Genomic DNA, 27,926 nt, shown 5'->3' with positions numbered 1-27,926 from the left:
GGATGAACTTTAATTGTACTTTGGTTTATAAAACAAACCAAACAAAATATATGACTGGTTTTTGAATGGTTTTGGTGAATATTGCAATTTATGGATATAATGATGGTATTACAGTTATGCACGTCTTTATTTTTATGAGGTGCATGCTGAAGTATTTAAATGTGAATTATCACAATGCTTATATCTGATTTACAAATAGATTAGATAGATCAGTAGGTAAATATAGGACACATTTGACAAAATTAAATGGTCGTTAGTTCTACATGGTGAGCATATGGTCATTCATTTTATTATTCTTTTAGACTTTATTTGTATTTAAAATTTTTCGTAATATTACTTTGGAAAATTAGAGAGATATAAATATCTGCATAATGCTGGAATTTCTCTTCACTTAACAAATGTGATTTCCTCATTCCATGCCACTTTGTTACTGATAGTTTCACTGATATATGTTCTTATTCACTATAAAGTTTTTCTGTCGGCTTGTCTCCTCTAATTTATCTAAACATACCTATAAGCCAATGAAATTCAGCCACTTACTAACGTCCATCACATCCTATTTAGTTCTTTGCTCTCCTCATCTGTCTGTGTTTTCATAAACAGTTTCTGTATTCCAAGCTATTAACATTCTGTCCATCACAAACATAGTCCTTCATAAAGACTTTCCAAATTCTATGGCCAGCGGCTAATTTCTCCTCTTATATCCCCATTCTGATGTACACTTCTGCTCTCTCTGTAGTGTAAATAGCATTATTGTCATATATACGTGCATTGCCTTATCCTTATCACATCTATTATTTTATACCCAAATATTTTCAAGAATATAGAATTTCAATTATTTAATTAATCAAGTCATTGATTCAATGAGAATTTTTAATGTCTATTTCTGACACCATGCTAGAGGCTGGGAGTGCACAGACCAATTAAAAAAACAGCTCTTGTTGAAAAGCAGATCACAAATTGTCTCATATGAGCAGGCTTATACTCAGAACTTTTTCTCTTTAATACTCTCCTTGTCACCTTCCTACTTAATTCTTAGCCACTTGGAATTCTAAGTAAAGAAAAGAAAACCTACTAGAATATCTACTCTATCTCTTCCAGGATAGTTATCAGAAAATATTTTTTAGTACTTTGACCAACTCAACTTGTAAATGACTTTAGTGATGGAATTTTTGCTCTTTCTGTTAAAAAGACTATTTAGCATCATAGTCTGGCCTCCATATCCCAGGCAATTTTTTACCCAATTCATTATTTTATCAAAGCCATATACCTGTCAGACTTATATATTACTCTTCTATATGATACCATATCAAATGCTTAAAAAAAAAATTCCAGCTCAATTACTTATACTTGTCTGTCTTTTCTAGTTTCATTGTCACTTTCTAAGAAAAATATGTCCACTTCTGTGGAGTAAAAGACTGATATCAATAGCTCCATGTTGACCTGGGCAAATTTTGTGCCTTGAATAACCTGGAGCATCAGTATTTTCACTAAATTAAGGTATTCAACTTGTTCCATTTATTCAGAAAACTAATACATTCTAAATGGATATGGACTTTAAACTAAATTGGAGGAACCTGAATAAAGCTTCATCAGCCTTTACTATGGAAGTCCTATTAGGGCACCAGTTCACTTATTTACAGTCATGCCACCATATCAGTGCAAGAATTGAATGAATTTAAAGTCATAATCTCAAATTCTGTGATATAAGAGCAATATGTTTTCTTGCTTTTATAGAAAAAATTGTGACAAGATTAGATTTGTTACTTACTACATCTATATATGCCCCATAAATTTTTCTCTTAGAACCACTTATAGGCTCAGAATACTTAAAAATGTATTAAATCTTAGAGTGAGGATGCCATATAAAATAGGCACAAAATAAAGTAGAAAGAAGTTGTCATCTTGTGAATTAAACATATTTGGTATTTTTAATTTTTGTAATATTTTAAAAAGTGATTATAGATGAGTCACTTCATCTCTCTCAACTTCAATTTCTTCATCAATATTAATTTTTATAGTGTGTGTTTTTATGCTAATTACCTGGGTAATTTAGTCTTAATTGGTTTCACTGTGAAGTTTTCCAACTTTTCTTTTTCTATACTTCATAAAATGTGAGATATTCTTTAAATTTAATTTAATTCTCCAAGCTATGGAGCAAAAGCAAGCAGGAGCAATAATAAACTCAGATGAATTTACATTTAGGTCTTTTTATTATTATGGGCTAGGGACTAATTAATTTTACCTCCCATATGATTTCCTTCCAAAATTTAAAAAGTAATAATGTTTTTCTTTTCTCTGCTCCTGAGAACTATCCTTATGCTTGTATATCTGAAACATAAGAACCTGGTGGCTAACACACATCCACAGATCCATTTTTCTCCAGTATCTGAAATCTAATTTCAAGTAAATGATGTTGTCATCAATTAGCAGGGGAACCATGTTAAAGTGTTTCCCTGATCTGCACTTATTTTCTGGGCTCTCTTTTGTTTCTTTGTTCTGCTGTAAAATTGGAAACTTAATCATTGCATTGTCTCTACCCAATTTGAAAATTCTACCTGTGTAGATTAACTGATTTCCAAGTGCTGGAGAATGAGAATAGGTGAAATTACAATAAATGATTATATAATTTATTACAAGTGATTTCTCTGCACATATTTTCTGAGTATATTCCACATGCTCAACACACACACAAGATATAAATTACAGAACAACACATACAAGTGTGAGATATAACCAGAGATTCAAGATGAATACAAAATAACTAAGTTAACCATGTACCATATGAACATAACTAGGTTATTTATTTATATGCTCTAGATTATAACTTTAGAATGAATTTTAAAAAGTGGAAGGATAATAAGACCTGGAAGGGCCACTTGTAGCTACATAGGAATAGCGAGTCTTGACTTGACATTACAGGGATGAGTTGACTTTAGTAAGGAAGGACAATAGTAGAGACTGCAGGGCAGGACAGAGACACAAATAAAACAATAAAAATCTTCTATCACAAGTAAGAGATAGGTGTCATTAGGTAATAATGAGAAGTAATATATTATTACAGACACAAAGCCAAGCTCTCTACCTGCAGACTCTTTCTCACATTGTAGAATGTTGCATTGTTTTGACTATCAACTATAATAATAACAGAAAAAACTACCCCATTGTCTTCATCCTGGTTATTTATCTGTATTTCCTATAGAATATTGATAATTTGTTTATTTTAGCACCACTTAGATTCTGTCAGCTCCCTGCTCAAACTCTTAAATATTTCCACTGTATATAAAATGATGTCCACAGTTCTTGTCCTTGCATTCAAAACCATTAATAATCTAGCGCTAATGTACCTTTCCCAGAAAGAATCTCACTTCTCCCTAGATGTATCCTGACCTTCAGTCCAGTAAGATTTTATGTTTATGAAAACAGCTGGCTTGATGCCTTTGCTTAGAGTGCCTCTCCTATACCTCAGTCTTCAAAATTCCCTCCAGAACTCCAGACTGACCTTGGTTTTATCTGTTCTGTTATTTTGACAGTATCAGATGGAAATAATAGCTCATTGTTCAATGTGCATATATTTATTTATTTATTTAATGCATTCCTCTAGTCTTTTAAACTTGTAAGCTACACTCTAGCTAATTCTGCATGTCTTAGGTTTCCCTCTGGTTCAGGTAGAAAATGTATACTACAAAAAGCCCAGGACTAAACATTTAGTTATTGCTTAGCAAATGGATGGGAATTGAACTCAATCAAATAAAATATATAATGCATGAGCAAATACCGTGGCCTGTGGGATCCATTTATCTGCAAAAGAAAATTGCAGGGACAATTTCTAGTTTTATAGGAGTATGCTCCCTAATCCCAACAATGACTTGAAAAGTCACTCCCACGAATTTCTCAATACATTGGAAAAATAGAATATTATTATCCTCTTTTACAAATAAGAAAACTGAAACTCAAAAAAGTTAGATGCTTAGTCAGAAGTCCCAAAATTAGGAAACTCCAAACTTTGAAATCAAAGTCTTCTTATTTTAAGACGTGGGTCTATTCTAATAACTGCTATGAAATATGCATGTCAGGTCATGTCAAACAGAGAACACATGTTCAATGGAATGACTCACTTTTCTACCTCTTCACTTCTTTTATAATCCAGTATATCACACCCATGTACTTCACAAATGTTTATTAATCACCAGATCACACACATACACGCAAACACCAGTGGGATCCTCATGAACACTGCAGCTACACACTCTGCATGCAGCCCACGGTGACTGGATAATGGGAGAGAAGTAGTGAATGCAGTAGTCTTTCATGTTTCTCAAGTCTTCATAAATTAGGCTTTTTTACTTTTACATTTACCTGCAAATGTTTAATGCCAATTAAACATAATCTCTGCCTACATGGAAATGTACCTAATGGGTTTAAAGCACATCAGTTCAGAGGCCGGATTTGACTGAAAGGGAAGCAATCAATGAATGAAAATGTAACACAAAGCCATAGAATTTTCACTGAGGTCACAATAGAATCTAGACCCAATGTCTATATGTTAGGCATACCACAATGGTAGACTCTTTTAACATTATGGATATTGATGAGCCCTCTAGAATCAGGATCTCAACCTTGGAAAAATCGCTTATTCAAAATTATCTGCAGTCCTGATGTTACTGAGACACAGCTCCACCTCCCTGTGAATATTCCCTGGGCTTCTCATATTGAAAAGTCAGCAGAAGCACTCAGCTTACAGTCCTCTATATCCCATTTAGATCAGTTCCCAGATGGAAACAGAACCTAAATTATATTGAATAATCTAAACACTTGAGAAGCGAGAATGTTTGTAGCCTTGGTCTCTAAATATATGTTACAAAAAAATGAGTTCATTATTTAACTCACTTGGTCTATTGCTTGTGTTTACGTGCTTTGTGATTATAATCCACAGTTGATCGTTGATGGCTTTTAGTCCATATTTTGTATTTGGATCCCAGCATTAGCATTAAGCTATTGATAGCTATAAGCAAGAAAACATACTGTGGATGAGACATGGCTCTATGTCTTAGATATAGTGTGCAAGGATTTCTGAGAACAGTTTGTAAAAACTGGGTCAGACCTTATAGTTTTTATTCAAACTGGAAAAAATAAATGACTCAGGAGATCCCATGTTGACAAGGACCAAAGCAGCAGAAACAGTAAGATACAGGGTGTGAGGAGGAGTGCTGATGCTGTGATAAAAGGAATCAAACATAATAAAAGCATGATCAGGACGTGGTTTATGGACTTTGGGTTCAAGTCCAGAATATAACCTGAGAAAAATACACTATAGGAAAAAGAGATAAAACAGAGAGACTTATTACAGTATTGGTGATCCAAAATGTGTAAGCCCATGTAAAAACATAACCATGGCAGGAGAACATGGCTCCTGCCAGGTGTTTTCTACTCTTGACCTTGGTGTTAAGCACTTTTGCTATATGAAAAAAAATGAAAAGGCAGCTGACAAGTGTAAATGTTCTCCAAAGGGAGCCAGTATTGTCCAGCCAGGCCTGATGATTGCCGCATAGCAGAGGGCAGATTTTAATCTTAAACTGAAATCTTAATTGCTTCCCATTACTGAGCATCTGTGAGTTGTCAATCACTTTATATACGTTTTCTCACGAAGGCTGGCTAGAGATATTCATTGCACCATTTTCTAGATGGAGAAATCAAGTCTCAGAAAAACTTGTTCAAAGTCACACAGAAAATAGTTGAGAAAGATGGGTTCAAACCATGATCTAATTGTGGGTAAAGGCTGTACATTTTTTAGCTATGTCCAGCTGCCTCTTGGTCAGTAATAATCATAACTAAATAATTAGGGGCCATTAGCTAAAGTAAAGAAAAAAAAACTTTTAAAACAGGAAAACGCTTACGTGTAATAATTGGGTTGTCATCATAGCAAGATTAACCCTCCATAATAAATTGAAAGTTGTAATGCTGATGACAAAGTGGGATACTGAGTATCAATAATATTAAAAATTTGTTCTAAAATACCTAGAAATGGTATCTCATCAACCAATATTTCCAGAAATACAAACACTTCAAGAAAGCAACATTAATTTCTTCCCCCACTACTGTGAAATGATTGACTTATTTTTCTATATTCTTTAGTATTCTTAGAGAATTATGCATATTTTTTAATTCTCTGGGACAAATTTCAATAGAGCATGGATAATTTGAATAACATGCTATTGGATCTAAAAATAAATATGCTTGGCAGGAGACTACCTGAGCTCTATTGCCAGCTGTAGTTTCAACTCACGATTCCAGAACTCCCAGGTTTTCCTTTCATCACTATTTTGCACAAAGGAATTGTCCTAAACTTGTAGTTTTAAAATGGTATTTGGGTCTTCCACTTATGTTGGAATGAGACATTGTTCAAAAAATCCATAGCATACTAAAAGTAGGCTTAAAGAGAACACATTTAGTACAGTTAAAGAAAGGCAATTTTGCAAAGAGACAATGGTGGCAATCTTGATAAGACTGGAGATATAATAGTTTGAAAAGAGCAAGCTAGCCCTGGCTGCTGTGACTTAGTGGATTGAGTGCTGGCCTGCAAACCAAAAGGTGGTTGGTTCAATTCCCAGTCAGGGTGCATGCCTTAATCTGGCCAGGTCCCCAGTGAGGGGATGCGAGAAACAACCAATCAATGTATCTCCTGCACATTGGCGTTCCTCTCCTTCCATTCTTCTCTGTCTCTCAAAATAAATAAATAAATATATATTTTTAAAGCTGTAGTACATTTACACAATGGGATACTATGTGGCAGTAGAAAAGAAAGAACACTTTTTTTTTTTTTTTTTGCAACAGCATGGACAGACCTGCAGTGTGTTATTGTAAGTGAAATAAGCCAATCAGTGAAAGACAAATACTGTATGATCTCACTTACATGTGAAATCTAATGAGCAAAAGAAACTAATGAACAACATAGAAACAGAGGCATGGATACATGCAACAGACTGACAGCTGTGAGAAGGGAGGGGAAAGAGGGACAGGATAACAGAGGGTGAATGGACTAACCAAAGATCATATATCCACAACCCATAAACACAGACAGCAGCGTGCTGATGGCCTGAGGAAAGGTGAGGGTGAGGGCTGGGTGGAGGTGGGAAAAAGGGGGGAAAATGGGGGCAATTATAATAGTATAAACACTAAAAATAAAGTTAAAAGCAAACAAACAAATAAATAAATACTGTAAACAGCAACAGCAGCAACCACAACAAAAAGGAGTCCTGGCATCAGCTACCATCACTGTCAGCAAGGAGAGTTGTCTCCAGAAGGACTTCTGAAAAGAGGCTGGTTTTAACTTAATCCTTCCTGACCCTAGGAAGACAATACAAGTCAGCCAAAACAATGGAAAGCTTAGATTACTCCATTAATACAGCAGTGCTTATTTTACCACGCCAAAACACAGCCTAGCCATAATAAGACCCGGATATTTCCATGTTTTCAGAAGGAAAGGGAAGGATGTTCCTGCACTGGGAGCCAAGGTCTCAGGTTTCAATGCCTGTACATGTGATAGAGGCAGTGAAAGAGTCATCAACGCATTGGAGTCTGAGGAAAAAGGATGATTCCTCAAGTTAATTCTTAATATTGTTACAGAGCATAGAGGGCCCATTCACGTGGCACCTTGGTATATGACCTAACAATTAGTGTTGAGGAAAAGATGTCTTTATTTACAATATTTCAGCCTTCTGAGAGCTGGGGCTGGGAGCACTCCTGCTCAGAGCCCTGTTCTCTCCCACAGGACCCAGAACTTCCCTTCCTTCCCAAAAGGCTATAGGTCAAAACCAAGCCCAGTAGTTCCCCATCCCTTATCTGTCCGCTCTCTCCTTCAGGATCTGGGGTATGTTGTCCTCAGCCTCTGTATAATAATCAGAAAAGTACATGCCATGTTACACTCAATCATGGTGAAGTCCAGAAAAGGCACAACTCCTAAGAGAGTGTCCTTTCTGCATGTCCCAAGTTCCAAGAGTCCAGATGGAGTCCGAGTCTACAAGGCAGAGTCCTTGGTGGCTTCAGAGTCAGCTATAGAGGGCCCGATCAAAGCAGCAGCCTGCCTGCTCTCTTACTAGCCAGATCACACGGCCGAATCCTGACTACAAACTGCATGGCTGCTCGCTCCTTCTCACATGTCCTCTACAACATGCTTCCACATCATGGCACACTCACATGCCATGCACACTTCTTCCAACATGCTCCTCTTCTCAAAGCGGCCCACACTTCTTTTCAAGTCCTGAAAGTCACTTACACCTTTTGCCCCGGGGCAGTAGCACAGCTATTATCTAGCTGTCAGCTTGCCAGAAATACACAAAGTGTAAAAACTGTGCTGTCCGCTTCCTCCATCTTTCAAACCACGGACTGTGGGGAATATCCATACCCTGTTTCAATATTATTATTGATGATATTAGGCTGGTTTGGCTCAGTGGATTGGGCGTCGGCCTGCGAGCTAAGTGTCGCTGGTTCGATCTTCCAGTCGGGGCACATCAGAGAAGGAAAACTCTGACTCCAAAAAACCTCCGCTGCCTTGCGGCATACCTCTTCAGGGGAAAGGCTAAGGGAGTAAACCCCGACAGAAAATCCGGAGCCGGAGTCCCTAAGGCGGTTTGACGTTGTAGTCAACACCGGCAACTCCTGCGGCGCACCTGAAGCCAAGCTGTATTGACTCCGTCTTTCCCTTGGACCCTTCAGCTGCGAAGAGAGGGGGGGTCTGCTGCATGGGCAACAGCAGACCCTCCATATCACCCTGCCCAGGCTCTGTAGCTTCAGCTTCACTGGAGAGGACACTCCAGCGTCATCGCAAGATGTCGATTTAACACGGGAGGAGACAGATACCGTGTCACTCCCGAGTCGGACTGCACAGCCATTCTCGGCGGTGCAGATAGACTCTTAAGAAGCTACACCATCGTCTCTCGAGACGGACGGCTGCCGACGATTGATGATATTAGCAGTCATGATGGTAATTACCATCTGGAAATTTTATACCTTTACTTCATGATCACCCTAGATCTTATAAGACACTATCCAAGGCAGAGTCATTTTCTTCAGAACTCTCAGAGACACTAAACTATATACTCATTTGATTAACATATGTTATAGGACCCCCCCCCCGCCCACACACACACAATAACAATACACTTTATGTAGACAGAAAACAAAGAACCCAGATGTCCACTTTGGCTAGGAGAGAATGGAAGAAGGGAAATTCTATGATTTAATAGCAACCATTCATCAAGATATACTGTCACTGCACCCCTCCAAATGTATAAACAACCCTAGGAAAAAATATATAATATAGAATTCAATCTTCAGTCTCAACTTTTGTTTCTACCTGCCTAGAATTAGAAATATATATTCAAAGAGAAAGATCATTTTTCAGCAATCTTGTGAGACTGTTTTGTTAGGGAAAAATAAAAATAAATAAATAAAACCACTAAGTATTTGAAAGTCCATATCTGTTTCTTTTCATTTTTTGGTTAAAGGTCAGAACCCAAAAGGGTAGGAAAACAATTATAAACAACGTCCAATTCACTCAATGTAAAAAGAAGAATATTCAAATGCCTTAGCAGATCATAAATAGCCTTCCAAAATTTAGTCAATGCATACATATAACTATTTCCTCCAAAATTATCCCCCATCACAATAACTTTCTTGATAATTTTTAACAAGCCATGCACTTTTGTTTGTTTCATGCATATTTTTCTTACATAAATGCCTATTAATATCAAACTTTTAAGTTTAGCATAAATTTACTTCTGAAATATTAGAAGGTCTTTTTGTTATAATTATTTTGACTATTCCCTGTAACCCCGTCTACTTTATATCAGTATTACAACATGTAGCACATTCTTTCCTGTACTTTGAGTCTTGTACATGTGTCTTATTTTTTGTGTGTATGTGGAGGCCTTGAGGGCAAGAACAGTGTTTATTGATCTCTTAATCCCATCAGTACAATTCTGTGCCTAACACTTTTCTTGATTTGAAATATATTCTGATTGTTCTTTTGGTATACCAGTTGACTCCAAAGTACCCTGCCCCTACACACTTTAGACTTTTGAAACATCCCTGGATCTCTGTAAGACCAGACTGTTTAGATCTAGGTAACTGAACAATTTCAAAATCTCAGAGCACTAGTTTCGCTTCATAGTGACAAGAATTTAACAACTCATGATGTCACCGTAATAATTCTGCCAAATATTTAACTTGAGGCCAGCATTTGGGGGCTGGGGAAACAACAGAGGTAATCTGATCCAGCTTTATGTTATGGAACAGGAGTGTGCCTAGCACAAAGCTGGGCTCCACTCACCCTTGGATTCAGGGGTGTTTGGAAAACACGGAGGAGGATATGTCACAAGGATCCTGCTAGTATTACGTTTACATGATACCAGTGAATCATAAAGGAGACTGTCCATCAAAGATTAAAAAATGGATGGATAAACTTTAACCAAATTAGTGTGACGGATGTGGCGTGGTGGTGCAGGAAGGTTGTTAGTACCACAGAGAAGATTTCGTTCAGTTTATTTTCCACTGCAGCAATTTGGGCTTATCCCTAGGAACTGGCTCATGCAAATTGTGACCATGGCTCACTGGCAGAGCAAAAACTCAAGGACTCTGAAAAGGACTGTCTTAATTAGACAAAAGAGAGAGAATCTCTAGACTCATATAATGTGACACAAAATAGACATTGTGCAATTCTCCCTATTTCCACGGAAGAGGGGAGCACAGTGTGCCTTCTGGGCTGGGGAAATCAGCCCATTGCCTGCACTGACTGCTGGTGGTCTGGGCCTATGAGAACAGCTGCAGACAGGAAGGCATTTTTAATTTGCAATGTGAGCAATACCCACAGTGCCGGGGCCTTGGCAGAAGAAAGCTTACTGTGATTTTATGGAAACATCCCTGGAGTCCTTTAAGCTTCTAGAGCATCACCACAGAGAGAGAAGCAGCCTGCTGAGTGGAGGGAAATGGCCAGTGTTAAAAAAAGAAGCGCACTTGTGTTCATAAGGGTGACGCTGCCTGGGAGCTCTTGGAAATGGAAGATTGTGCAGGGCTGGGAATGGAGGCGCAGGGCTGCAACCAAGAGAGCTGGAACCAGAAGCATTTGAGGAAGACTGCTGACTATGACTGTGAGAGTGATATTAGCTGTCATCCCTAACTGGACAGCTGGAAAAATAATAACCTCTCAGAGATGAGGAAACATAGGTCAAAGCAAAATGAACTTTTACACAACTAGCGAATGGAAGATGATACTTCCTCTCCTGTCTTTTCTGCATTATTTTCTGGAGCTCTTATTTTCTACCCTCCATTTCACCAAGAAACAAACACCCTTATGCTGCTCTGTATCTGGTCACGGGATCTGACTTCAGAGTTTCACTAATGCCTCCATTGCTGCACCTCTGACTCTGCATCACAATGAACCACCCAACAAGACAAGTTCTTTTTCTGTGATAATGCAGGGAGGCAATAAGTTATTTAGGTAGTCTGAAGTGTGAGGTACTAGAAAACTAGAAAACCTAGCTCTGTGAAGTAGTGAATAATGTCAGCAGGTTCTACCGGTGACACTGATATTTACCAGGCACATGACCAAAGTCCTGTTATCTATTAAAGGAAGATGTTAGATTCATTAGACCTCTATATCTGCAAGCCCTAAAAATTCTATCCCTGATAGTCTGATTAAAGCGTGACATTTTTGCAAGGTTTTGTATGTTTGTTGTCACTCTTAGGAATTTCAGGATTAAAGGATGCTGCAGTGGGATGTGGCCATCTTGCACAGGAAAGGGGTGCTCTCTGCATTCAGCCACCTTGAAGTTCACAGACCTAAACCTTTTCTGGTGACTTGGAAGCCTACATGGAACACATCATGTTACTGGTAACATGTTCATCTCTCAGAAGTTACTTCAAATAACAACACAACAAAAAGAGAAGCCTCCTGTTTCCTGGGTTGAATTCCATTGTGTTTCCACTTTGCTTCTAGGACATGAATAGCAGATTCAACCTTTCACCTTTCTTGCAAAGGGAGAATTGTCAATTTATATTAGATGACAGTCATGTTCCAGAGGTCAGCCTTAATATCTGAAAGTATTTTATGCTTGAGATTCAGAAGAGAAAGTCCTGCATACAGTTTTGTTGAAATTATTTTTCTAGAACATCGAGCTTCCCCAAATTAAGAAGTTGAAAAGAAGTGAGCCTTTCTGCCGGTGGACGCCGCTGAGTAAGCATCGTTGAAGTCTCCTGCCCTGAAGTCGTCATGTCTAAGTCAGAGTCTCCCAAAGAGCCGGAACACCTATGAAAGCTCTTTATTGGAGGTTTGAGCTTTGAAACAACAGATGAGAGTCTGAGGAGCCATTTTGAGCAATGGGGAATGCTCACAGACTGTGTGGTGATGAGAGATCCAAATACCAAGTGCTCCAGAGGCTTTGGGTTTGTCACATACGCCACTGTGGAGGAGGTGGATGCAGCCATGAATGCTAGGCCACACAAGGTGGACGGAAGAGTTGTGGAACCAAAGAGGGCTGTCTCAAGAGAAGATTCTCAAAGACCTGGTGCACACTTAACTGTGAAAAAGATTTTTGTCGGTGGTATTAAAGAAGACACTGAGAAATATCACCTAAGAGATTATTTTGAACAATATGGGAAAATTGAAGTGATTGAAATCATGACTGACCGAGGCTTCGCTTTTGTTACCTTTGATGACCATGACTCTGTAGACAAGATTGTCATTCAGAAATGCCATACTGGAAATGGCCACAACTGTGAAGTGAGAAAAGCCCTATCTAAGCAAGAGATGGCTAGTGCTTCATCTAGCCAAAGAGGTCGAAGTGGTTCTGGAAACTTCGGAGGTGGTCGTGGAGGTGGTTTTGGTGGGAATGACAACTTTGGTCGTGGAGGAAACTTCAGTGGTCGAGGTGGCTTTGGTGGCAGCCATAGTGGTTGTGGTGGATATGGTGGCAGTGGGGATGGCTATAATGGATTTGGTAATGATGGAAGTAATTTTGGAGGTGGCAGAAGCTACAATGATTTTGGCAATTACAATAATCAATCTTCAAATTTTGGACCCATGAAAGGAGGAAACTTTGGAGGCAGAAGCTCTGGCCCTTATGGAGGTGGAGGCCAATACTTTGCCAAACCACGAAACCAAGGTGGCTATGGCGGTTCCAGCAGCAGCAGTAGCTATGGCAGTGGCAGAAGGTTTTAATTACTACCAGGAGCATCCTTATGAGGACAGCCTTTATCTGAGCCACTGTGTACTTCACTTTCACTGCCATGCAGTTTTCATTAGCTGTGCTACAGCTTGAATTAATCATTCAGTTTTATGAATGGGTTTTGTAAATAAAATACTTTTAACTTGAAGAAAAAAAAAAGAAAAGAAGTGAAAATTAAAGTCCAAATTTTGTTTTTCAGCTACTTACATCCTTTTTCCAAACTTCCTAATGGTCACTGATTAGAAACTTAGGCTCCAAAAATACCCAACTATTAAATTGTTAACTTCAGAATTTGGAGATAGGATAGCATATCAAGGAAACAATGAAGTGACTGGCTCTTTTCATCCCCTATTGGATAGTAGAAAATCCAAATTATTTCCCAGAAAACTCTAGGAAATCCTTGCTGTAGATTCATTTCCTTTTTATTCCAAGGATTCCAAGGCTGCCACAGAAAGAACAGGGTTTTGACTAATGAGACACAACCTATAAATATTGAGCACAACTTCAGAAGGTTCGCTGTGAACATTTGGGGGTGTGGTTTCTTTCATTCATGCATCTACTTTACAACTCAGCATGTATAAGACAGTGTCCTAGGATAATAAAGTAATGAACAGAATGGAAGCAGCAGCATAAATATATAGAACAGACTGACAGTGTCCAGGAGGGATGGAGGGACCAGATGAAAGATGGTGAAAGGTTTAACCAAAGAACATTTATGCATGACCCATGGACAAGGGCCACAATGTGGGGATAGACTTAGGGATTGGAGAGGCTGGGGCTGGATGGAGGTGGGAAAGGGGAGAAAAAGCAGGAACAACTGTAAGTGTATAAACAAAAAAGATAAACAAACATAGAAACAAAAGACACTGTTCTAGGACCCAAGACAAAAGGAACTAAGTCATTACTGTAATGAGGCCTACACTCTAGTGGTTGCAGATAGATAATCAAGAAATAAATATATACTTTTTTCAGGAGGGAATAGGCACTGTGGTAAAAGGCAGAATGGAGATGGAGGTGGGTCAAGGGATGGAGTTCAGAGAAAATATCTCTGTTGAAGGGCTACTGAGTATATATCTAGAGAAAACAAAGGAGCAAAGCATATTGGAATTTTGTGGGGCAGGAGCATCCAAGGTCAGAGTGAAGTACATGGAAAGGTTCTGAAATAGCAGCATGCTTGATGCGTCTGAGGAACAGTAGGGCCCATGTGACTGAAGCAAAGTGAAGAAGAGGACAACAGGAAGGCCACAGAGGTTGGCCAGGTTAGGGTAGGAAGGCTGTAGAAGATTTTCAGCACAGAAGTGACAGGATACAGCTTACGTTTTTAAAGAATAATTCTAGCTGCTGCATACTTCGAGAATGCAAGCAGAGAGGCCATTAAGAAGTATTGAAATAGTCCAATAAAGATTGGTGGTAGCTGAGAGCAGGATGGTAGTGGTGAAGACAGTGAATTGTTCTTACTTAACAGAATGTGCTGGTGAACTGCATATGTGGGTCTGAGAGAAAAAAATGGATTTAAAATCACGTTTTGGAACTGACAACTGGAAGAATAGAGTGGCCATTTACTAAGAAGTAAAAGACTGTGGTAGGAGATTTGTAGTTGATAGACAACTGGTTCATTGTGGGTTCTGTTTTGGATGTGCTAAATTTGAGAGGCCAATTAAACATCCAAGTGGAGTTCCAGTATATAAGACAGAGAGAAGGAAACACCAACTTAAAAAAAAAAACCTTTATTATCACATATCAGAATAATATACTTAAAAGATATTGTCTGTAGCATGGTATTGAAGAAAGAAAATAAAATTAAACATAAAAGATTTAGGCTCAAATCTCCCTTTCTTCTACTTTGAACAAGTTTATATAATGTTTCTGAGTCTCAGTATCCTTATCTGTAAAATAAGTTAAAAAATAAGTTTTCTAAATAATTCACATGTCATTTTTGGAGATTTGGTGACTTAAAAGTGTATCAAAATACTTTATAAAGTCTTAATCAGTATTGCCTAAAAGTTGCCAAAAACAAAAATTGCCTGCTCAGCTTTGGTTTGGTTTTGGTTTATTGTTTATTTGTATGCTTGCTTTTAAAATTTATTATATGATCCTACCTGAAGTCTCTTGAGACAGAAACTTCAAGAGTGGGCTTATTAATGTCTTTCAAAAAATTCAAGTTTCCAAACTTTTTACCTCTGTAATTTTTAGATCCCTTGCACTAAACCAAGCAAATACACATAGTGTACCTTTAAGATTGTATTCCCTTATGTAAGCAGCTCTATGGAGTGATGTACAAAACACTTTTAGTCCATATTTTCCAATTGGCATATTTCATGGGATAACACAATTCTATTAACAATTCTAAGACCAAACCCACAGACAGTTTTGAAGACCATCAAGTTTATCTTTAGAATCACCGTTCACTTGTACCCCGCCCCCCTTTTTTTAATTTGCCATCTTACACTCATGTATAAGAACCCAAGTCCTCTTGTTGAAATAACTAGATTAATCTGCACTCATTCATCTCAGTTATTAACATCTTAATATATTATGACTCTTAAATATCTCAAATGTTATATAATATGTCAACATATTCTACACTTGATCTTAGCCAAAAGGCCGAGAAGCGATCAACATATTCTAAAATGGACATTTGAAAGAGGTAATATTTAATCTTAAAGAATGAACAGCAAAAGCTGGAAACTTCCCATTTAATATCTATATATTTATCTATTTTTGAACTTTTTATAATATGCTATTTGCAGAGTCATCTCTCTCTCTCACTTGCAGGAAAGATGACTTTCAACCAATTTGAAAAAAGTTACCACGGGAACATGGCAACATTAGGGGGTCCAAGTCAGTCCCCAGAGAAGACAAGTGATCCTTTTACCTCTCACCTGATATGTGTGTGCAAAGGTGATGTTGAAGTAGCTGGGGAAGAGCTAGTACTGAAAGAAAAAGATCCACGTTGGCCAAATAGAAGATGGTTTCAACGTGTCACTTAAAATTTCTCTACTGTCTTTTTTCCCCTAGACTGTCCTTTACGAAAGGTGTGGAAGAATTGAAGTGACCAGAGTTGTAACATGAATAAATGATATCACAATATAATTAAATTTGGGGGGGACACACAGAATCCTAGAACATTAAGATGGTGATTGTTGGTACACAGGTAACACAGCAGCTGTGTCACTAACATCATCAGTATTATCTGCAACCTGGGTCAGGAGCACCAATTGCAATGAGAATTAGACCTCTTCCCATCCAAAGGCCATGTGTCTTTAAGGGTCCTCCACTGAATAAGTGACCTCTGGTGTGGCAGAGCCTCGGGCAACACATTCAGTGTGCTCTTGCCTTCTCTGCCTGGGCCACATGAATATTTGAGGTGCTGGCCTGAACATGCCCTTGCTTACTGTGATTTCCCATTTGCTCTCTGCATGGCCTTGCACAGGCCACCTGGGTAGGTTATTCTGTAGTTTCCTGCTCTGAAAATCTTGTGATTAGATAAACTTTGGCATTTCATTGGGTCATATTTCATGTGTGCTGTATAATCTCAATTGTAGGATTTCAAATTATCCACGGTAAATTTTCAAATCAAATTTATATCTTAGTTGTTTTTTAATTCTCTTTCCCTGACCTCAGATGATATCCTACAAGGAATATAAACCACTCCAGTATTAGCTTAATACTAGAAATTGGGAGTGCAAATCCAGCTCTCAGAAAACAAAAAATAAAGGCTAGTTAACCCCAAAATTTATTTTTAAAAATTTGGGATGTCTATTATTCATATATGGCTTCTCATATATAATGAAGTACATCAGAATGACAAAAAAAATCCTTTTATACATTTGGAGTACCTTTTTTCTACTTCTACCCCTGAACAATAGTTGTTTACAGAATATTTTTCCATATAATCATCAATTAAATTTCCTTCCGATATGACATTTATGGTGGTTCAGACTTAAACTAAAAATTAATTGCACTTATGATATGCGACCTAGCTACTATGAAAATTTAAAGATCAGTAGAACACACACTTCTTTTTTATTAGGGCCTTAATTATAATAGGAAAATAAACAAAAATAAGTTCACAAATGATCATTTAAAAATGATGCTGTGAGGGAGTACTATACAGCTATAAAAAGGGATGGGGATTATCTTTTTCTATATGTAGCCAGGGAAAGCTCTCCATTATATATTACATGACATGCTTTTGTTCACCTAATTAACAGGGAAATGTGGATTTTTGTACATATGTACTTGAATCAATTGCCTAAGCTCCTTGAGTCTCAGGTTTTGCTTCTATATAATAAGGATAATGATGATTATCCCAGATGGTTGTTATGAGGATTAAGCAAACTAAAATCAGATATGTAAAATATTTTGGTGTTGAATTACTAACGTTCCCTAATCTATGACAGGAGATCCCTCAGAGAAACTTGAGAGCTTAAAAAGAAATGAAAGAAGCCTTATTACAGAGTCTATCAGCAGAAAGTTTGAGTTGAAAAGGATTGGGCAAAAGCAGCAATTTATTTATGTCTTACAAACATAGTCTTACAAACATCATACGTTGCTGGCACAGAAGAACAGACACCACCCCATACACCATGCTTCCTTCCAAATCACTTCTATTGAGTTACAACATCAGAACAAGTCAGTTACTGAGTTACACAATTCTTCAAACGCAAATACCTCCCCATTAGATTGGTGAGATTGGCTAATCAGACAAACAATTAATTTACATGTTTAATACAGTGCAGGATTTGTAACAGAATTCAGGGTATTCACATTGATATTGTAATATATTTTTAAAACAGTACAACTTTCAGAAGGTGATGGGATCACATATGTCCCTGCCTGTTTCAATTATTTTTTTAGTTTTTCTTCTTTCTTTTCTTAAAAGCAGTTGCAGATAGTTTTACTCAACTTTCCACACTTGAAGACACTTTAAGTTTGAATAACTAAAAACTATTTACAAATTTTCATTGTAATTTTAAAAGTATTTGTTGTTGGTTTCATTGCTCCACTTTAAAAAAAAAAGAGATATCACCCTCTTCCCACAACCACCCTTTATTGGGACCACCACTAACTTCTGGTAGCTGTGAAGGGTACTTGGGGCTGACTCCTCACAGCTTAGCAGAGCTCCAAAATATATTATATTGCATGGCCCATGTACCAAATATGCATACATTAAAAGGCCATTGACTTCCCCAAACCACACTCTGACTGCAATTCACTTCACGTTGCTTTCACAAGAATGCTGAGTGAACCAAGATGTCGAGAAAAGACTTTGTGGTGGAATGAAGAAAATGATCAGGGAATGGTCTTTTCAATCCCAAAGTCATCTTGAAGCACAATAAAAGAGGTCAGTTTCAACTTTTGTACATGTAAAACATTTTCTATACATTAGGCATAGTCATAAAAAGCATGTATAAGTTGTTTTGAAAATGCATTGTCATAGAATTTACAAACACGGAGATATCAAACACAGTCTCAAAAACTGCTAAAGTACAGACACAAAACCTGACTCAAAATGTAAAGTTTTCAGTAGACTTTATTTTCTAACTTGCATAATTAATAATTCAACTGTACCCGAGTTTCACCCATACTTCTCTAAATACTCAAATATCGTGACATTACCTCAAGTTCAATCACAGGGCATTGCTCTACTCTAATAGGGTTTTAATGAGTTTCAGGTCCCTGGCACTGGAGAAATGGTATAAGACACAAGTCTGTCTATAAACTGTTCCACAGAAAACAGCTCAAGACAAAGAAGCCTAGAAAAGATAGTGAAATATACTTTCTTGTGCTAATTTGACAGCCTAAGTATATTTTGTGTGAACATATATAAATTATATTAGGCTTGCTGTATAACTACTTTTTAATCTTGGTTTAAGTAATGCTTTCTGCCTGGCAGTGGTTAAAACTTTAGTCTTTGTTTCTTTTCATACTGTACCTTAGTCCTTTCTGGAGAACAACTCAATGAAGACTTAGTTAGCCATGCCCTCTCTGTGTACAAGAGAAAGCCTTGAGTGTACACTTGCATCCTATACATATTTCCTATGAGAAAGCTGCATTCCTAACTGGATTTCTACCTGAAGTTTATTTCTTTACTAACTAGCTAATTCAACAACTTCACAAAGGCAAACAGGGCTAAGACCACACTGACGCTTGTGATAGGCAGTGAAAAATTCAAGGCCATGGTCCTTATGTGAGATGATATTTTACAACATTTGACTCACATATAACCTTAGGGGAGAGAAAAATCATATTTCAGCCACAGTGTTCTCAACTCAGCCCTTTGATAAAATGATTACTCAGTTTGTTCACTGTCCTTTTGAAAAAAACCTAAGTTACTTCTCTTATGATAGAATTGTATCAGGTAATTACAAAGCAAAGAGTAATGACCATATACTTTTATATGCAGGACACCATTTGAGCATGACATAATTAATAAAAACGAACTAGAAAACACCTTTTTAATATCTTTGGATGGAAAGAAAAACAGATTTCCCCACCTGAAGAAAAATGGATGAATCTTCATAAGACAAACTTTTCATTTCTAAATGTTAACAATCCCATTGACTCCCAGTGACATGCTCCAGTGAGAACATTGCCCTCCAAGCCACAGCCACAGTGTGGAATTGTACTGCACCACTTGTACAATGCCTGACTACTTTTTTTTTTTTTTTTATCTCACGGCATGAGAAATTAAATATCTTACGAAAATTGATCCAATGTCTCTAAAGGGGGAAATTATCATGGTACACATTTGTAGTTCCTTTCTGGTCTGTTAATCCAATCCATTTCTAACAACAACAACAAATGATAGCTCGCTGTCACAGGTTCCTTGCCTAGTAAAAACCATTAAGTCCCAATGCATGGCCAGGTTGCTAACCATCACAGAGCATATGCCACTTGGCAATTTGTCTCCTGGGATAGTCACAGATCTCCTTCCAGTGTTCTCCACCGGTTCCTTCTGCAGCTGCACCCAGGACCAACCGCCCGATCACCTCGTTGCGGGATCCCCTTTCGGAATCCAAAACTAGAAATTCAACACTTATCTCTTCAAGACCCTCACAGGGAATATCAAAGACAAACAGTTCATTGAACACTGCGTTGGGGGTGCACTTCTTTACATGAGTCTTCTTTTTGGAGATTCTCTTTTTGGCATGGTACAGGTTCACTTTGACGTACGGGTCTGCAATGGGAAACAACAGACATGATAGGGACAGGACCTGGCAGGAGAGATGACCTTGACATTACAGTGTCCTTAGAGATGACTGCATGGATATAAAATGTGATTATAATAAAAATGAGGCAGAACAGAGCAAAAGTATGCATAAATCTCAGCTCCTCTCTTGTCAACAAATTGAAAATAACTAAGAATGTGCAGCATAAGAGAAAACAGATCTAAACCAGAGGAAGAGGAAGGAACTGCAATGACGGGATGAAGAGATAACATAAAGTGGACAAAAGCATATTCTAAAGACACATTCTAATTACTAAAAACTCATTCCAGTAAAGGCAAAGAAGGAAAAAACCATTGGTGAACATCTAACCTTACTGAGTTGTATGACTTTGGATAAGTCTCTCTACCTCTCTGAGCTTGGGTGCTTTTTCTCTTGAATAGGCATTAAGAATTTACAATGACAATGCCCCTTTTGGCTTCAGCTTTTCTATGCTTCTTTCATCATCAACTGGAATGGTTTTCTATTTCCCATTGTTGACCTTCCCATGTTACCACTATTGTGTGGATTTTAGGATCATGCTACTTTATCACACATTTAACTATATTATTTTTACTTTTTATAGTTGCAGTATATGAGTTAATTTGAGCTCCATAAGCTAAACCTTTAAGACCATACCATGTACTCAACTAATAATAATAATAGATAATATTTAACAAAGTATAGATTTCTAGTTCTCACAATCTACCTCCAGATATGTATTATGTCCAGTTAATATAGAGTTTAAGAAACATACCCAAACTTACTACATGAAGAAATGGAAGGGTTAGGATTTGAACACAGATTATTTTAACCCATAGGTCACATGTTCTTTCTCATCATGCCATATAACAGGATTTTTTAAAATTAGTTATATAACAAAAAGCTAATTCTTAAAGCAGATATAAAAAATCAAAAGGAAACATAATGAAATAATAGAAGTGTAAGGGTAGGTAGGCTCACTTAAAATACTACAATGAAGAACTTTTCTTCCAAACCTTTGTTTTACAGCCATCACTGTGTTTCTGGCAATGGTATCTCATCTCTGCATTTATCACTGTTTAACCCCATTCAGACATCTACCCTGTAGTAATTTTGGTTTAGATCTAAGAACTACATAAATTTCTTCTTCTTGCTAATGGCATTGGCTCACATTAGCCATTAAACTAAGAAACAGAAAAACAATCTCATCACCTGTGACTGTGAATAAAAGATAAATCAAAATCATAGTTGTGTTAGTTAACTATTTTGCCCAATGTATCTCACTTATATGCTGATCCTGAGTTTTTCAGAAGCATTCTTACCTGAGAGTCCAGACACATCGGATTTAGGCAGGTGTCGAGCTTTTAAGACAACCACAGTGAGAGTGTTCGTGGTGGACTGATAGCAGAGAGAGATCAGTAACTCACCCCGTCCTGAAGACTTCTAAACAAGGGAAGATGTAATAAAGTATTTCATTATATTTTTTGTTTTTAAATTTGTACTTATATTAAAAATTTAAAGCCATATAATAGCAGTGTTATTTAAATGTAACTTTTCTACTTATTTTTATTTTAGTATGCTAAGAAATCCAAGAGTAACAACCTTTTGTGCAGTACTGTACCATCACTTCCTAAAAACGACTGCCTGCCATCTTGTGGTGCTCTTCGGTACTACAGAATGTTAAAATTGGAATGAGTTAGCCACACCCCTTACTAGAAATGTTTAAAAGGATATACAGAGGTATGTTTAGCTTTTGCCTTCTAAATTAAATCTAGATGTTTTAAAGTTATTAATAGTAACAAATTACCTAGACATTTAAATGAATCTGTATGTTTGATTTTATGTTTAATTCTTTACCACTGAGATTATTGGAATTTGAATTTATATCAACTGAAATTTATTCAGACCCCCATCACTCTCTGGGTCCAGAGGAATGATGAAGTTAAAAGTATCTTCAACCAGCCCCCACCAAAAGTCCTATTTAATTTAAGGAGTGAATTAAATATTGGAGAGAATTGACTCAATTTGTAATGCTTTGTGTTTGGACAGTATTACAGGATCCTTCTTTGCATGATACTTAGGCTTTATTTGTACTCTAAAAACATTGTATAAGATTACTAAGAATTCAGAGTACAAGTTCTAACTGAAAGTAACAAAATGTGAACTTGGGGCTTGATTATAACTAAGAATGATGGCTGGGCCAGAGCTCCTAAACCTTCAATATACATTTACACAAAAGCTGATGTGGGGTAGCTAGCTGTATGAATAAACACTTCAAGAAGAGTAAGAGTAGGGCACAGGCAGGTATTCCCACTGTGCCACTAAACAGCTGGGTGTCTCATACAAGTTATTTAATGTCTCTGGACCTTGACTTTCATTAATTTCGACATAGAGGCAAAGGTATTCTATGAAATTATACTTTATAGACAGAATTTATTCTGAAATACCACAATTGGAGTCAACTGAGTTCTCTAATGTGGAAAGAGGATTCAACTTGATTAACTAAAGTCTTATCATCTTCTCATAATCCCAGAACTACCAAAGTAGTATAAATAACTATGAAGGCCGAGTAACATACTTCCTGTTATACAACATAAAGATTAACATTTATAATTCAATATGATGTGTTGTCTCTTCCTTGAAAAGCAATTTTATGAAGAGCCAATACAACTTCCAAATCCTCAGGATAAATTGATTCAATTTCCAATTTCAAATTCAATTATGTTGACTTTGTTAGCTTATGTATGAATAAAAAATATTTGCCTGCATTTTAGTTGAGTGGCATTTAGTAAAAATACTTGTGCTAGAAATTGACAAAAATATTTATATGTGATATTTAAATATCCATAAAGTGTCCCTATTTGTTTTATATCATTTAAATGTTTTAAGCATTTCAGTTGTGAACTAAATTTTCTTTCATCTACTCCATTCTCCTGCCCCCCCATTTGATTATGAGTAATAACAATTAAACACGGTAAAGATGATATGTATAAAACTTATCATTCTAATGAGAATCCCCTAGATACAAAAAATCTACATAAAATATTGTTTATAAATACTGTAAGCACTAAAAATGAATTACCCTAACATTTCTCTTGATAATCTCTCTGTTCATTAACATTTTCCCATCAGACAATTCAATTCCTGCCAGAGGAATAAGGACTTCTCCAATGATATCATCTCTTGAAAACCTGTCAAAACTCAGGATTGTGAAGTGCAAGGCCAACTCTTGGATCTGGGTGTAGGGGATCCCATAGAATGTAAAGGTCTCATCAAAAGCTGGGTCCAAAGTCTTTCTCAGAACTCTGGTTTTCACTTTATGCTTCTTCTCTGGGAGGATGGTCATTTTGATGTATGGGTCAGAGGTCATTGACTGCTCATCCATGGCTGGCAAGCCACGGGCTTCCTTGATGTTTACCACAAATGCTTTCTTCTCAAAGTTGTACTCTAAGGAGAAGAAGAGGGTCCCCAACTTCTCTTGTTTCTCTTCTGAACTGAGGGAAGTGCTGGACTTCAAGCTATCAGGGGAAACCCCCTCTTTTTCCCCTTCTGAAAAGAGCTTCGGGGTCACATTCTCCAGATCAGAGGGGCTGCTGACTTTGAGGTTTGTTTTGGGAAAATTGCCATTGAGATCTCTCTTCTCAAGGTCAAGATGCAATGAATTCTTTGGCACAGCTGGTTTATTCTTTGCTTCATTTTTCTCCTCTGCTCCAAACTTCTTTTTGCTACTTAGGTTTTCAGGGTAAATATCAACTCCCTTTAGCACATGCACAAACTTATATGGTGGAGTCTTGTTAGACTTGGATGATTTTCTCTGACAGCAGATCCATGCAAACAGAGAGACCGTGAAGACCAGGCCAAATGCGCTGAAGATCCCCACCACTGTGGGGATTTCATCTGAAAAATCAAATGACCAATAACATACATTAAAGGGGCAGAGTTGGAGACATGAGCCTATGTGAAAAGCATCCTAGAGCTGGCAATTGCTGTGCATGGCACAGACTGAATTACCTTCCAACAGTTCTGGGTATGAGTTATGTACACATTTCATATAACCTTCAGGAAAGAAAAAACATGTCCCTTGTATGACACACAGGAAACAATACAAGATGATAGAAATGTCTTCATTTCAGTAGTTTTTATAAATGAAATGAAAAGGTGAAACAGGGTCTGAGTCAGGGGTGGGGGAATGTAAATGACCCTGACCTACCTTTGTTTCCACAGCTGAGTCAACTGTAGCATGATGGGTCAGTACTAATTGCATTATGTTTTCATTGACATTTTGAAGCTTTCCAGAAGCATCAATTCTTACAGACTATGGAACTTCAAATGCACATTCTTCAGCTACTGGGACAGTCTGTATTCTTAGTTGTTCTTTATTTACCCAGGATCCAAGAAAATAACATCTAGGGACTCAGTGATTCAGCTAATTTGAAGAAATGGTAGAACATTATCTACCATTGTCACAAACTCATTAGTAATATCTATCCAAATTATGCAACATTGGTAAAGGAAATGTATATAAGGAAAATAATAATTAAAAAGAACAACAGGATATTAATAGTGCATAACTTATAACACTACAGACTTCTTGTATACTAACCCCGAATTCCCCAAACACTGAATTCTCTGAAGTACGAATTAATTGCACCTCAATGATATAAAAACCAAAAAAGATTCTAAATGAATTATCATTCCTTAACATGAAATGAGAAGAGTAAGTGTAGGTAATTGAGAGTTCAATTTTATTCATAACTGATTTTTTCCTAACATAGTTCCACGTGGCAAATGATAATCAAATTGAAATTGGCATTCTTTCCTTGAATGAGGGCACGTTAAATTGCACTGACATCAGGTAACATTGGTTATACATGAAGCTTATCATGTTTTATATGTAAGCATATTTATACCACAGATTACTAGTAACATTATGTAAAAGCAGTATTACTATACCTGAACACAATGCACCAATGAGTCAATGTTTAATATAAACAAAGTGGATATAACTAATATAATATTATCTGCATTTAGTCCCATGCCAATCTATTTCTTTTTCATGCCAAATACTGAAGAATAGAGTTAGAAGTCTCAGTCAGGAGAGGGTTAAGTCTTGTTTAAATAACCCCTAAAAGAGTAATGTTTGTTACTCCCCTTCCCCATCCCTCCAAATATTCTGCCAACTATTTAACAATCACAAACTAAACTCAAAGAGTTTACATTAAGCATTAGAACTTTAAGAAATGTCAAATGAAAGAAATGAAAGCAGAAGTATCTAAAAGAAGATAAAAAAGTAAACAAAACAACAATAAAATATTCTGTTGTTTAATTATATCAAGAAACTGAATCACAGAAAAATAAAAAATAAACCTTTCAATTCCTCAAATAGAAAAAGCAGCAAAGGCTACAGGAAAAGAATGAGGCGAGAGATAAGGATAATCAGCTAAACTTAGTATCAGCTTTTCAGTTTTTTCTTCTATTCAAGTCTTTGTGGTAGAAAAAAAAATCCACTCTTGGACTCTCTAATAAAAGAAGGCCAGGGAGCAAACACAAGTCATAAACTAATGCAAGAAGAACAATAAAAGCCATAAAGAAAATAATTTTTTCTAAATAGAGTAATGGCTTATGCTAGCACATATTTTTCACTAGTACAGTTTCTGAAAATGCCTCAGGTTTTGAAAATGTTTGACTTTCAAGTCAGAAATTGGGATTAAACATCACAACAATATAAATTCTATCACCCAAAAAAAGAAGTCTGTGAAAGAATCTTATTTCTGAATATAATATCACAAATTGTCTCTATTTAGTACTTACGTCAAATGGCAAAATATTCAATGTAACAGGGAAAGGCTCACTTTCTCCCTATGTATTTTCTACTGATAATGTCTTAAGCTTTTGAAAGCAAAAATCTCAGTCATTTCACCTAGTTTAATAACAATTATCATGCATTTATAGATATCATTCCTTATTGGCAAACTTCTATAAAATTCTGTTCTTTTTTCTTAATACTTGTAAAGTAATTAAAACTCAGATCTCTTTTCTTTGGAATGTATAATGAGACCTGCAACATGATATTTTTTATTTGAAGAACTACATCTGATATTAAAAGAGAAAAGAGCAATGGTGCCAAATATTTGGGATAGGAAAAGGAAAGTGGAAGTGGAAAAATGGAGTAAGAATCCTAGTTTCCAGTAGCTTTTAGCTGTTTGACCTGCACCACTTTCCCCACCTCTCTGAGCTTCCGTTAGCTCACCTATGAAATGAAATGGGCTCAGCTGCTTCATTTCAAATATCCCCTTAACTCCATCTGGCATCATAGGATTCTGACTCTTTCACTAGCAACATATTTCAAAGATACAATAAAAACATAGCAGAGAAAACATCCTTATGGTGCACTCTCTTAATAAAATATACATTCCTAAACCCCCAATATATAAGTTGTGTTACATATGCCAAGATCAAACCCTTATGTAATCACTGAACATTTGGCTTCCCCTAAATTTACCTACAAATAAAAATCACCTATAAAATTAATGAAACAAACAAGCAAACAACAAGACTCCTTTCCCTTCCCTCAGCGCGTGCTGCGATTTCCAGAGCTACTTGAACGTTTACGGAACTTCCTGGATGTAAAATAGTCCTAGCAGAAGGCAATTTTAAGGAGAAAGATACTAAGGAAGGGAGAAACAACAGAGATAAGCCACGACTACCCGTTTATTGTTCTAATTTTCCTTTCATATTAACTACCTAGTAAATCTATATTCAGCATCCCGCGGGAGAAAACACACACACACACACACAGCCCATCCGGAGTATTAAAGAAACAACCGCAGTTCTAAGTTGAGTAACTTGCTTACCAAATTCTTCCCTGCTGGTAGCGATCGGAGCCATTTTTTGCTGCGTGCTCTGTCCGAGGTGCTGAAAGGAAAACTCTGGCTTGGTTCACTTGCCTAGATCTGAAGCGCCGGCTTCCCCGTGTGCTGAAACAACAGCGCAGAGCCCGAGGGACCTGCGCCTGGAACAGGGAGGAGGCAAAGAGGGAGGTCCACTCGCCCTCGCACCGTGATTTGCCGCCCCTGTTCCTGTTTTGGCTCTTCTGAGAAGCTCGCATCCGAGACTCCAGACGTGGCTGAAACCCGAATTGACGCAATCCTGACGCTACAGGGTTGAAATCAGCACCTGCCTCCCTCGTTCCCTCCCTCCGAACCTCTCCTCTTCCCCTTTTTCTTTCTTCCTCCCTTCTCTCCTGAGGATTCAACACACACTCATCAATTATTTTAACTGTTGGCCTACTGGATATTAGCTTTACTATTCTGTGGGGGTGACTCAGAGGCACATGGAGATAAGCCCTGAAAGTCATCCCTGTCAGTTCCTAATATAAAATCTTTTCATCATCTTGATCAGTAAAAATGTGCCTGTGAGTTTTCAGAATAATGTGATTTAGAGAGGCAATTTAAGGGACAAGTAAGAGAAATTTCTGTATCAAATGACCCATGGTAAAATGCAAGAATAT

The 27,926-nt window shown here is 37.2% G+C and overlaps 1 protein-coding gene and 2 pseudogenes across 1 annotated transcript; 1 reads left to right on the top strand and 2 right to left on the bottom strand.

The window, feature by feature from the left end:
• The first annotated feature begins 12,231 nt into the window (after window positions 1-12,231).
• On the top strand, window positions 12,232-13,371 carry LOC150002625 (heterogeneous nuclear ribonucleoprotein A1 pseudogene; annotated as a pseudogene).
• Window positions 13,372-15,693: 2,322 nt separating this feature from the next.
• Window positions 15,694-15,839, bottom strand: LOC150002624 (U2 spliceosomal RNA; annotated as a pseudogene).
• Window positions 15,840-19,891: 4,052 nt separating this feature from the next.
• Window positions 19,892-27,535, bottom strand: SYT4 (synaptotagmin 4). The gene is made up of 4 exons (XM_090285107.1): window positions 27,271-27,535; window positions 23,499-24,313; window positions 21,739-21,859; window positions 19,892-20,406 (listed from the first exon to the last, which is right to left on the bottom strand). Exons 1-4 carry the CDS (start codon window positions 27,302-27,304, stop codon window positions 20,099-20,101), a joined length of 1,278 nt encoding a protein of 425 aa, XP_090141233.1. The 5' UTR covers window positions 27,305-27,535; the 3' UTR covers window positions 19,892-20,098.
• Window positions 27,536-27,926: the final 391 nt, after the last annotated feature.

The sequence above is a fragment of the Furipterus horrens genome, unplaced genomic scaffold (genome assembly GCF_987537825.1).
Source record: "Furipterus horrens unplaced genomic scaffold, mFurHor1.1.pri manual_scaffold_8, whole genome shotgun sequence".
NCBI classification, from domain to species: domain Eukaryota; kingdom Metazoa; phylum Chordata; class Mammalia; order Chiroptera; family Furipteridae; genus Furipterus; species Furipterus horrens.
Note: the sequence above shows the minus strand (reverse complement) of the source record. Positions and strands in the feature narration are given on the sequence as shown.